Consider the following 12720-nt stretch of genomic DNA (forward strand, 5'->3'; position numbering starts at 1 on the left):
ATATATATATATATATATTATTTTTAAAACATTTTTTTAATTAGAGCAATTGATTTTTCCTTTTTCTCATCTTGTACTGGAAGTACATATATAATCATTATTTATCTTTTTTATAAGCTTAATGCAAACACTTGAAGAGCCTTGAGACTATGGGATTATGATTAAATGCCTCTCTGATTCCAGAAGGGAACATAAGCCTTTATTTCATGCTAAAGAAAGCACATGGTCAGAGACTTGACTGACTAAAATCTGCATGAATTGCAGGAGTTCTATGCCAATACTTTAGGGCTTGGAAATTGGGGTTTGAGTCCTGGAGTCCCAATCTTTTCTAAAACTTTAGAGGACGTGGATCCCCTTGACTTAGATTCCTAGAAAGCACCTAAGATTGGTTATTTATTTGGCTCACTTCCCTGAAAAGCTGATGGTAAATCAGATCAGAGAGACAGACATTTCCTTTAGTCCTGGCCCTGAATGGGTAATTGCAAACTGCTGAATTCACTTTAATTAGGCCTTCATTCAAAGGTCTAAGTTTATTTTCCCTAGATTTTTTGCACATTTTACATTTCATTCACAAGTTAATTTTTTCTTCTTTTTTCTTGAATTTTATTCTTTGTATTTTGCCAATTGACTTCATATAACCCCTGGAACTCAGCCACTCATCCTTAGCTGACCTGAGGTACCCTTTTTTAAGGAAAAAAGGTGTTTAAAATTTCTCTGAGAGGGATGGGATGTGTGTTAAGTTTTTTAAAATTCGATAATGTAAAAATATATGTATATTTAACTCTTTTAGAAGTAATTTCAGGGGGAATTGTATAAATCTTAGAAGAAAATGTATGTTTTGTAATCTATAATGTAAAGTTTAAATTCTTTTGAGAATAATTTCAGGATAAGGATCTTGCCATCTCCCCAGAATCTAGACTACGAACCTGTTTAGTGAAGACACAATGAAGATGCCTGAAAAGCCTTCACTGTACCATGAAGACCAAATTTGAACTTTGGGGTGCAGTTGATTGAACTATGGGGAGTTGAAATTGAGTTGTATATATTGTTTTAATTGTACACTGTTATACCAATAGGGGACTGCCCCAAATTGGTTTTTTGGTCAATGTGGCTAGTTTTATCCATTTGTTTATCCATTTCTTTTATCTCCCAAATTCCTAAATTTTAGAAGTTGTCTATTTTTACAGGTCCAGCTAAGAAAAAGAGCTAACCTTTTTTTTGCCGGACCTCAGGGGGAATTTTAAAAGTGAAATTTGGGAAATGCCATCTAAAAGTATATATATATATATATATTTACTATGGACATGTGGGAGACTTTGAAACTATATTTCCCATGATTCCTCATTGTAGACCGCAAGTGGGATGATTTAAGAGAAGGGATATATAAACTCCTGTAGTGACTTTGAACTTCCTCTTTAGCTACTGGGCGCAGGATGAGAGGGAAGGTAATTATGACTGAAGCAGCAGTTTTGAATTCTTACAAGCGCGTGGTCTAATGATCTATCAGCATGGCTTTAATTAAAATACTAATTTATATTATTATAGCAGCCTTTATCATTTTTAATCGTAATACTAATGCATTGGGACTGGAACTCAATTGGTTCATTCAATTCATTCAAGACAATCATTCTGAAATGTATGTTTGGAATTGGGAGATGCCATTTAAAAGTATGTTACAAATTTCCTATGGACACGTGGGGACTGTGAGACTACATTTCCCATGATTCCAATGGGTTTCTGGTTTCCAGTTTTTGGGGTGTGGGGACGTCAAACATCCCCACACATAGGGCAGTTTAAATTTGGAGGAGGGCCTAGAAAAAGTCTCTTGGGTTTCCTGGTTAGCTGGCTGGCCTACAAGAGAAAAAGGATGGGCACCAGCAGTAAATTTAAAAGATAGTCAAGCGTGGTCATATATATATATTATATGTTATATATTATTATATATAACATATATATATATATTACCAACAAAGCCATGGCTATTAAAATATTAATTTCTCTTATACTATCAGTCTTTATCATTTTTTATCATAACATTAATGGCAACCAGAAGGTCGAAATTGAAACTCTCAATTTTCCAGATAGCCTAAAGAGAGCATTTAGAGCCATGCCTGTCTTTTGGCCATCTTGCTCAGCACTTTTGAGCAATGCTTGCCATGCTGTTGCTAAAAGCAACAGCATGTTTTTGCCTCATGTGGGACTCAGCCAGCCAGTCCAGCCCAACCCACCTTGGGAGGTCAGACCAGCCGATTCTGGCTTCTGGCTTTAAACCCAAAATGCCGGTGTCCAGCCAGTGTTCTCTGCCAATGATCTTCCTCGGTCCTGACCTGGCCTCCCTTCCTGCCACTTCTCTGCCGAATCTTGAGCCCACCAGTGCAGACCATTTCTGTTCATCCAGAATCCTGAGATTTCTGAGCAACCCACACCCTGACTTGCTGAACGCTGCCATTTCAGCTTCAGCCTCTGCCTCTAAAGATTTGGGAAGTATCCCCCCCTTCTCCCTACTCTCTTATAGAGGACTCTTAACCTGAAAGAACATTCTTGCCCTCCACGGGGCACAGCCGCCCACAATTTCTACACGTGGGATTTTCTACAAAACTGACCTAAGCTTTTCTCTAGCCCCGAGCCCACAATCCCACATGGATGCTAGTGTCTGAACCTTGAACTAGTGATGACTCTTCATTGGGCGCATGGCCTATTCAAACTTTTTTGCGATTATTAAACTGAAACTCAGGGGAAGAAATTCACCCCATATCTGCTTAGAACTTTGAACTTTAAAAACCCCTTATGTTTAGAGCAGAGACTGATTATAAGGACCTTGAATTAGAACCTTTCAGAACTGAATGGGTTTTAAAGAGACTGTATCTTGCTGTATTTTGCTGATTAGTTATGTGAATTAATTTTGTTTATTTCATTGATTTTCCTGTTGCACTGAATCATTTTAAGCTAATGAAGTTCTGCTTATGATTTTATTATATTTCCTAATTTGTTTAAAGTTTTACTGTATCAAAACAATGCTGTTATATGTACCATCTATGAACATCCTATAGGAGCACATGTCTTTTAAGTTTTATTCTGTCTTGGTAATTGTATAGAATCTTGGAAGTTTCCATGCCTTGAGATTTAAATTGTAATTTTATGAGAAGTCTTTTAACTTTTACATTAGTTCCTAAAGAATTGTTGTCTTAAAGGATAAGCTTTTATATATTTTATTATAAGAAAAATTATTGCCTTAAATGGGTAGAATCATGAAAATTTCCTACCCAGGATTTTTTTAAATAGGAAGCCAAGGAGCTCCTGTATACTTTTATCAGAAAGATCTAGAATTCCTGAGGATAATTTAGACCAGAAGGTTTTTTAATATCAGATTTTGATATGGAAGCAGTAACAGAGGTTGTTGAGAAACTCTTAGCCAAGATTTAAAAGTTATAACAAGTATATGATTTTTAAACATTGTTTATTTTTTTAAAATGTGCTATTAGAAATTATGGTACTCTATTTGAATGTGCATTGTGAATCTGCTATTTTGTAAAACGCATTTATACTCACAGAAAGTGAGTCTCATTTTTGGGTAAAAAACCCTTCACTAGTTCTAAGCTATATATATATTTTTTATTTTTAAAACATTATTTTTTTAATTAAAGCAATTGATTTTTCCTTTTTCTCATCTTGTACTGGAAGTACATATATAATCATTATTTATCCTTTTTTTTTTATTTTACAGTGATATAAGCTTAATGCAAATATATATTTGCTACCTGAAAAGCCTTAGACTTTGGGAACCTGCCATATATTGTTTAATGCCTTTCTGTCTGATTCTAGGAGAAGGGAACACAAGAGCCATTAATAGTGCTAAGAAAGCACAAGATCATGGAGATTTGACTGAGAATCTGCATAGATTGCAGAAATTCTAATGCCAATCCTTAAGGTCTTAAAATTGGGGTTTGAGTCCTGGAGTCCCAGTCTTTTCTAAAACTTTAGAGGACATGGGTCCCCTCAACTTAAATTCCTAGTGAAGCACCTAAGATTGGTTATTTATTGGCTCCTTCCCTGAAAAGTTGATGGCAAATCAGATCAGAGAGAGATGTTTCCCTTATTTCTCTTATATATAGAGAGAATGGCAATTTTCTATAAGTCCTGGCCCTGAGTGGGTAATAGCAAAATGCTTAAATCACTTTCATTGGGCCTTGATTCAAAAGCCTATTATAAGTTTATTTTCCCTACATTTTTTGCACATTTTACATTTCATTCACAAGTTAATTTTTTCTTCTTTTTTCTTGAATTTTATTCTTTTTATTTTTTTATTACTTTTTTTGCCAATTGATTTCATACAACACCCATGACTCAGTCATGCATCCTTAGTTGACCTGAGGTACCTTTTTCAAGGAAAAAAGGTGTGTTTAGAATTTTCCTCAGGGGGATGTGTATTGAGTTTTTTTTTAAAAAAATAGGAAGTATAAAAATATATGTATATTTAACTCTTTTAGGAGTAATTTCAGGGGGAAATGTATAATTCTTAGAAGGAAATGTATGTTTTATAATCTATAATGTTAAGTTTAAATTCTTTTGAGAATAATTTCAGGATAAGGATTTTGCCATCTCCCCAGAATCCAGACAACAATGAACCTGTTTGGTGGAGGCACAAAAAGATGCCTAAATACCCTTCACTGGACCATGAAGATCAAAATTGAACTTTGGGTGAAGTTGATTTGAACTATGGGGAGTTGAATAAGTTAAATGCATTTGTTTTGAATGTACACTACTATGCCAATAGGGGATTGCCCCCAAATTGGTTTTTTGTCAATGTGGCTAGTTTTATCCATTTGTTCATCTATTTCTTTTATCCCCCAAATTCGTGAAATTTAGAAGTTGTCTATGTTTACAGATCCAGCGAAGAAAAAGGGTCAACCTTTTTTTTGCCAGATCTCAGGGGGAAATATATGTTTGGAATTGGGGAGATGCCATTTAAAATATAAATTTCCTATGGACACATGGGGACTGTGAGACTACATTTCCCGTGATTCCAATGGGTTTCTGGTTTCTGGTTTTGGGGGTGTGGGGACGTCAAATGTCCCCACGCATAGGGCAGTTTAAATTCGGAGGAGGGCCTAGAAAAAGTCTCTTGGATTTCCTGGTTAGCTGGCTGGCCTATGAGAGAAAGAGGATGGGCACCAGTGGTAAATTTAAAAGATAGTCAAGCACGGTCATATATATATATTTTACCAACAAAGCCATGGCTATTAAAATATTAATTTCTCTTATACTATCAGGCTTTATCATTTTTTATCGTAACAGAAAAGCAATTAAAAAGTATGTAAATAAACTACCTAAAATAGCTATACCCTTTAATTAAGAGGATTTCATTACTAGGCATGCAGCCTAAGTAGATCACTGACCAAAAAAGGGCTCCATATACATGAAAATTTGTATGGCAGAACTTTTTTTTTGTTAACAAAGGCCTGGAAAACAAAATAAATGTCCAATTGTAATGTAATGTAATTTTAAAGAGAAACATGAAAAGATTTCCACCAACTCATGCAAAGTAAAGTCAATAGAGAGAGGAAAATAATATGTGCTATCACTAAAACAATGAAAACTGAGAAGAGAACAATCATAAAATTAAAAACAAATGCTGCAAAATTATGAAGAACAAGCTTACCAAGAAAACATTCTTCTTCCCTACCTCTCTGCTCCTTTGCAGAGGTAGGAAGTCCTCAATTGTGAAATATTGCAGATATTGGCTTTTTTGTTAATATACTGCTTGATTTTGCTCATTTTCCCCTATAATTCTTCGTTTATTTTTATCTCAACAATTAATTGTAAGGAATGATTCTTTAGGAGAAGGGACAGAGAAGTCAATGGAGAAATCTAGGACATTTTTATAAAATTATATTTAAAAAAGAAAATGTGATCAGTAAAGGAACCAAGGTATTTTTTGAAAACCATTAAAATTCTCATGCAGAATAAATAACATGATCCTAAAAACTTGAGTCAAAGAATAAATTATGGGATAACAGTTTTATAAAATAAAATGACAACAATGATAATATAACAAAACTTAAGACAGGTAGCCCAAAAAATCATTCTTGATAAATTAAAATCTCTAAAAACTTTCCATAACAAAAGAAATGGAAGATCAATGAATTTGATATGTATCTAGAAAAAATAATTTAAAGCAAAAATATAACTCAAACATGAAAATAGAAATGTTGAAAACTAAAAATAATCAATTAACAAATATGAAAACAAAGAAATGAGTTGACAAAACTTGAAATTAATTTTTAGGAAAAAATAAATAAATTACAAAAGTTTATTATTTTGATAAAAATGGGAAATCCAAGTTGCCCAAAATACTCTTAACATATGAAAAGCAAATAAAAGAAATGATTAGAAACAATTATGATTAGCTATATTCTCCAAAATTGTGATAAAATAAGTTAAATAGACATATTTTAAAAATTATGCAGTTAAATAAGACATGAGATAAAAAAATTCATTAACTCAAACTCAGAAAGATAAACTAAATGAATCATAAGTTATCTCTGAAAGGAAAATAAAATCTGAAGATTGATATATTATTATTGATATACATTTGATAGTCAAAGCCTTTCAAACAATTAAATAAAAAATAAATCTAATCCTAAATCTTATATAAATCAACCTTTAATCTTATATGAGTCAGGTCCCAGTATTTGAACCAAAGAATATAGTCAGAAAATATCCCTGATATATATTCTTAGTAAATACATATATGAATATATTTACCTAACAAACTCAGAAGGAAAAATATCAGTAAAGAAGCTATAGCAACATATGAAAATATTATACACTTTGGCATGGTTGGCTAACTGCAGGAAGTTCAGATTACATTAATTAAAAAAAGATATAAATCACATGATTTATATATATAGCGTAGATACAAGAAAAGCTTTTGACAAAACAAAACACTGATTTTCAAAACATGAACATTTAAATAAGATTAAATGAACCTTTTCTTAATTTGACACATGTATTAAAAACAAGAGATAGTATTATCTGAAACAGAGATAAAGAAATAAGGAAAAAGTAAAGAATAAAACAATAAGCCAAATATTAATTGTGCATGTCTGAGCCATGTTATTAAAATTATTTATTTTTTGATTTATTGATAATTTATTGATCTATTATATATTATTAATATATTAAACATATAACATATAAATATATATTGAATTATAGCATCTAAATTAATTTCCAAATTTAGTAACTTAACAATCAAAATCCTTAATTATTACTTAGAAGAACTAGAAAAAAATTATAAAATTAATCTGAATAAATAAAACATGAAGAATCTTCAAAGGAAAAAATGAGGAAAAGTAAAAAGAAATGGGACTTAGTAGCAGTTCCTAGACTATAATACAGATCTAAAATCACCAGTACTTTTTAGTGCTGGTTAAACAATAAAATAGATGAGCAAAAACAGCTTAGGAAACAGAAAAGCATTCTGACAGAAAATAGATTAAACTAACTTGTTAACTGATATGATACAATAAACTCCAATCATTTTTGTTGTTCAGACATTTTGGTTGTGTCCAATTTTTTGTGGCTCTATTTGTGGTTTTCTTGGCAAAGATTATAGAGTCATTTGCTATTTCTTTTTCCAGCTAATTTTACAGATGAGGAAACAGAGGCAAATAGGGTTTGGTAACTTGTCCAGGGTCCTATAGGTAGTAAGCATCAGAGGTCTTATTTGAACTCAGGAAGATGTGCTTTCCTGTCTCTAGGCCCAGTACTCTATCCACGGCACCACCTAGTTGCCCAGCTTCTGGTCAATACCTTTTCTAAAAATCCAATTCAATATCATCCAAATATTTTAGCCAAAACAGAAGAGGGGGAAGAAAGATATCCATTCAAAACTATGGCTAGTTGTGATAGAAGGGAATTCATGGTCATAAATAAAATAATGGACAATTTGGATTGTAGAAAATTTAAAAGGCTTTTGTATTTTGTAATCATTCATTGACATTAGAATGGGAGGGGAAATATTTAACAAGGAAGAAAATCCCTGCTTCATTTGGGAACATTCTAACCAGCAGAGTTAAAACCCTTTCTTTTTAATTCTCTTTAATAATCTCTGGGGCAGCTAGCTGGCTCAATGGATTGAGAGCCTGATGTAGAGATGGAATACCCTGGGTTCAAATCTAACTTCAGACACTTCCTAGCTGTGCAACCCTGGGCAAGTCACTTAATATCCATTGCCTAGTTTTTACTGTCCTTCTACCTTGACACCAATACACAATACTGATTCTAAGATGGAAAATAAGTTTTGTTTTTTTTTAATACTCTCCCTCTCTTGGTGATTGAATTAGTCCCCAGGGGTCAGACTGTCATCATTATACATATACAAATCTACAAATACAACATATGTTCATATTTCTTAATGTCCAGGTCCACATCTTCAATCGTTTGCTTTCCCATTGGCATATGATAATCATCATGTCTAAAGCAGAACCTTAACTTCTGTCCTACTTTCCTATATCTATAGAATGCAATATTATTTTTCTAAATCACCTAGAGTTACAAGCTAGGAGTTATCTTCAATTCTTTTCTTTCACTCAGTCATTCCCCATATCTAAGATCTAGACATGTCATTCTCCTGCTTAAGAATGATAAAGTTCCCTAGTATTCCCAGGATAAAATAAAATCTACCATTTTGCATATAAAATCTTTATAATCTGACTATTTTTCTAAGCCAGTTGTGTATTATTCTCATTTCTACACTGCACAGCAAACTTTTTTTTTTCCAGTCCCATACACAACAATTCATCTTTCATTTTGCTGTGACTCAGGATGCCTGAAGTTCTTGGAATGTACTACTTTCTCACCTCCACTTCTTGGGACACATGTTTTTATTCAAAAATCACCCCAAGTATTACCTAACATGAGAAGACATGTTACCTCCATTGAAATGACTACAAACTGATTTTGCAAATATTTTGCATTTACATATCTCTGTATTTGTTATCTTGCAGCAGAATATACATACATACATATGTATGTATAGATACATATATGTGTATATATATACATATATACATATGTATATCCCTTGAGAACTAGAACTTCCATTTTATCTTTATGTTACTAGTACCTAACACTGCCTGGCTCACATAAAGGGCTTAATAAATGCTATTGAATTAAAATGAATTAAATGAAAGCTCAAATAATACCTCAAGGAATAGGCAAGACTAGTTTTAAAATCTGGATAAGATCTCGAGTAGAATATTATTTGAAAATGTATATTTTATCAAAGGCATTGGGAGGTCGAGAGACAAGGAGATCAGTCTAGGAGTTGGTAGAATCTTCGAGTTCAGAACAAGTTGTAAGAAATGCTCACCACTAGAACATACTACTCACATCTTTAAAAACAATAATCTTTTTATGAGGCCCTTAAAGGCTCCTTTCATATCTTTGTTTCTCAAGGTATAGATAAGGGGGTTCAGCATAGGTGTAATGATACCATAAAAAAGGGACACTATTTTCCCCCAAATTTCTGAAGTTGATGAAGGTGGTTGCAAGTACATATAGATGGCTGCACCATAGAAGAGTGATACTACCACAAGATGGGATCCACATGTCCCAAATGCCTTCCGCCTCCCTTCAGCTGACCGCATCCTCAATACTGCCTGGGCAATGAAGCCATAGGAAATTAGGATCAGTGACAGGGGGATAAGAAGGAAAAGGATGCAGATAAAGAATAGTTCTGCCTCATTAGCTGTTATGTCAACACATGATAACTTGAGAAGAGCAGGAACCTCACAAAAGAAGTGGTCCACCTTGTAGTGACCACATCGTGGCATGAAAAGGGTCCAAGTGGACTGAAGCACAGAGTTGCTGAAACCACTAAGCCAACATGCAGCTGCCAGCTTCAGACACAGCTGCTGGTGCATTATCACTTGATAATGGAGAGGTCGACAAATAGCCACAAATCGGTCAAAAGACATGATAGCCAGCAAAAGACATTCAGTTGAACCCAATGCTAAAAATATTATGAGTTGTGCAACACAACCCCCATAGCTAATTGTCTTCACTTTACTACAAATATTTATCAGCATTTGAGGAACTGTACTTGTGGTATAACAAAGGTCTAAGAGTGATAGATTGGTGAGAAAGAAATACATGGGTGTGTGGAGTTTGGGATCTAAGTAAGACACCAGAATGATGGCCACATTGCCAAAGATGCTTATTGTATAGGAGATCAGCAAGATAATGAAGAGGGGCATCTCCAACCAAGGCCAGTTTGAGAAACCCAGTAAAATGAACTCCTTTGGGAAAGTTTCATTTGCCCAATCCATCATGGAAGGATCATTTCTTAGGCACCTGCAAAACAAAATCAAGCAGTCAGCACTTGTCATTGTTGTGTGTGGAACTGGATTGAATTAGATTGAAAAGCTCATTAAAAAATGGCACAATTAATTAATTTTTCTGATTAAGTAGAAAACTTATTCCAAATTCAAAATGGCCTGTTAAGTGAATTTAAGAAAGAAAAATCATTGCCCTTATTAATGAATAAAAATGCAAGAACTTAGAAAAGTAAAGTAGATAAATACTTAGAGATGATGTTTCTTCTGAATGTAGTGGTAAAACTTGTGATGGAGAATTCTCCACCAGGAATTAGGCTCAGTGACACGCTGAGCTTAATAACAAGTTCTTCAAGGATTGTCAAGATAATTTTCTCTCTTTTTCTCTTTTCCCAGCATATTACTTTTTCTTATCCCTTGATTTTTTAAAAATCGTGTTGAATTCTGTGCATCTCAAACCCAACCTTAAGGTGTTTCCCAAACTTATAATCTTCTGCCTGATGCATAGCAGACTATTGTTTGTTTACTTATCAAACTCCATTAATCCTGATATTAGTTTGAGTCTTCTGATCTGAAACTTACCTCAATTCTCTGATTCTTCAATTCAGAGCATTTCAAATATCTTAACCAATATTTGTCTTACTAACCAATACTTGTCTCTGACCCTCCCTGAATGGGAATTTTCTAATTATAGATTTTTCCAATCTCTGATTTCAATCAGTTTAAGTATATGCCATAGAAGACCCTCAAGCCACTGAATATCATATTCCGTTCCCAGATCTGCCCCTGAGCAAGTCCAAAAGAAATATTGTAGTATATCCTCAGAGATCATTTAAATTTGCTCTCTTATTTGTTCCAGAGTGCTGAAATTTAAAGGGCACTAATAATAGCACTTGAGCAAAGTCCTCATATATAAACCACTGTGCCAAGCTTAGCAAATAGTTAGAAAAGATAGTTAGCCAAAACAAGTATTAGACATCTTCTACTTCCTCACCATCAACCACATCCATGGATTTTACTAAGTGAATTTCTCTTTGACTCAACCCTAACCTCAACTCTCCCTAGAAATAGCTTCAGGATATCCTACTGTATCTGTCTTTCCCCTAGAGGTAATGTCATAAGTTATCTCTTCTTTTATAGGGCCTTATATTTTAATATAAGAAGGTTATTTGCTTTGATCTCTCCTCAAACAAAATTGAATTAATCTTTAAAAGTTGATTTAAGGTATCTTTCATACTGCTTATCCCAGAGAACATTTTGGGTTCCTGATTCAAATGCTATAATTGTTAGGTGCAGTTTTATTTCTCATATTATAGGTAAGGAAATTGAAAGGTAGGTAGGTAGTTGTTGTTGCCATTGTTTGCTTCCCAGGCTGGCTACATTATTTTGAATCTGTCCTTCTATCACTATACAGATAATTTTATGATTTATATATCTAGACCCAGTCTTTCTCCTGAGCTCTAGTCCTTCATCACTAACAACCATTTGGCCATTTTAGACTGAATACCCCAATAGGCTTCTCAAACGTGTCCAGAACAGGTCTCATTGTCTTTTCCCAAAAACTTCCTCTTTTCCCAACTTTCCTTTTACTTGGAAGGACACCAATATCATTCCAATCACCCAGGATAACAAACCTCTTGTCATTCCTGTCTCCTTACTATCACCTAATTCATATATTCAATATGTGATCTAATGTTGTCATTTCTACTTTCAGAAAATATCATGTCTATCCCCTTCACTCACATAATCGCTACTCTGGTGAAAGCCACTTTTAACCCATGCCAGCACTATTTCAGTATTTCACTATTTCAAAAGTTTTCTAGTTCTAATTTTTTTTATCCTCAAGTCTCTTTCTACTCTAATCCATTTTCACACAGCTGGCAAAGTGATTTTCTTAAAGCACAGGTCTAAATGTGTCACTTCTGCCCCTATGCTCAATTAACCCCTTCCACTAGCTTGCTATTTCCTCTAAGATTAAATCTTCCTTTTGGAACTTAGTCTCCCTCACAATCTAGTCCTTTTCTATCCCTCCAGTCTTTTTCCTTTTATTCTATTTCAAGTAATCTGTGATCTCTCTACACTGGCCTACATGATGTTCCTCAGACACAAAATTTCTTCTCCCATTTGCAGTGACTATTCCTCATCCCTGGAATGTCCTTCTTTATCACTCCTGGATTACTTCTAAGATCAAAATAAACCCACCTTCTGTAAGAGGTTCTCCCCCCTCCCCAGCACCTTCTTTATGAAATTATCTTCCATTCAAAATACAGACATATAGATAGATAGATAGATAGATAGATAGATAGATAGATAGATAGATAGATATAATTACATACACATATATATGCATACATATATATGCTTATGCAAATATTTTTTC

General features: G+C 33.8%; 1 protein-coding gene across 1 annotated transcript; it reads right to left on the bottom strand.

Moving 5' to 3' along the window:
* Window positions 1-2077: 2077 nt before the first annotated feature.
* On the bottom strand, window positions 2078-10337 carry LOC123244930 (olfactory receptor 2B2-like; the record flags this gene model as incomplete). Its single annotated transcript, XM_044673591.1, has 2 exons — window positions 9438-10337; window positions 2078-2086 (listed from the first exon to the last, which is right to left on the bottom strand). Coding segments are annotated over exons 1-2 (909 nt in total), but the record flags the coding sequence as incomplete, so codon positions are not given.
* Between the last annotated feature and the right edge of the window lie 2383 nt (window positions 10338-12720).

This window comes from Gracilinanus agilis, chromosome 4, assembly GCF_016433145.1.
Source record: "Gracilinanus agilis isolate LMUSP501 chromosome 4, AgileGrace, whole genome shotgun sequence".
Classification (NCBI taxonomy): Eukaryota; Metazoa; Chordata; class Mammalia; order Didelphimorphia; family Didelphidae; genus Gracilinanus; species Gracilinanus agilis.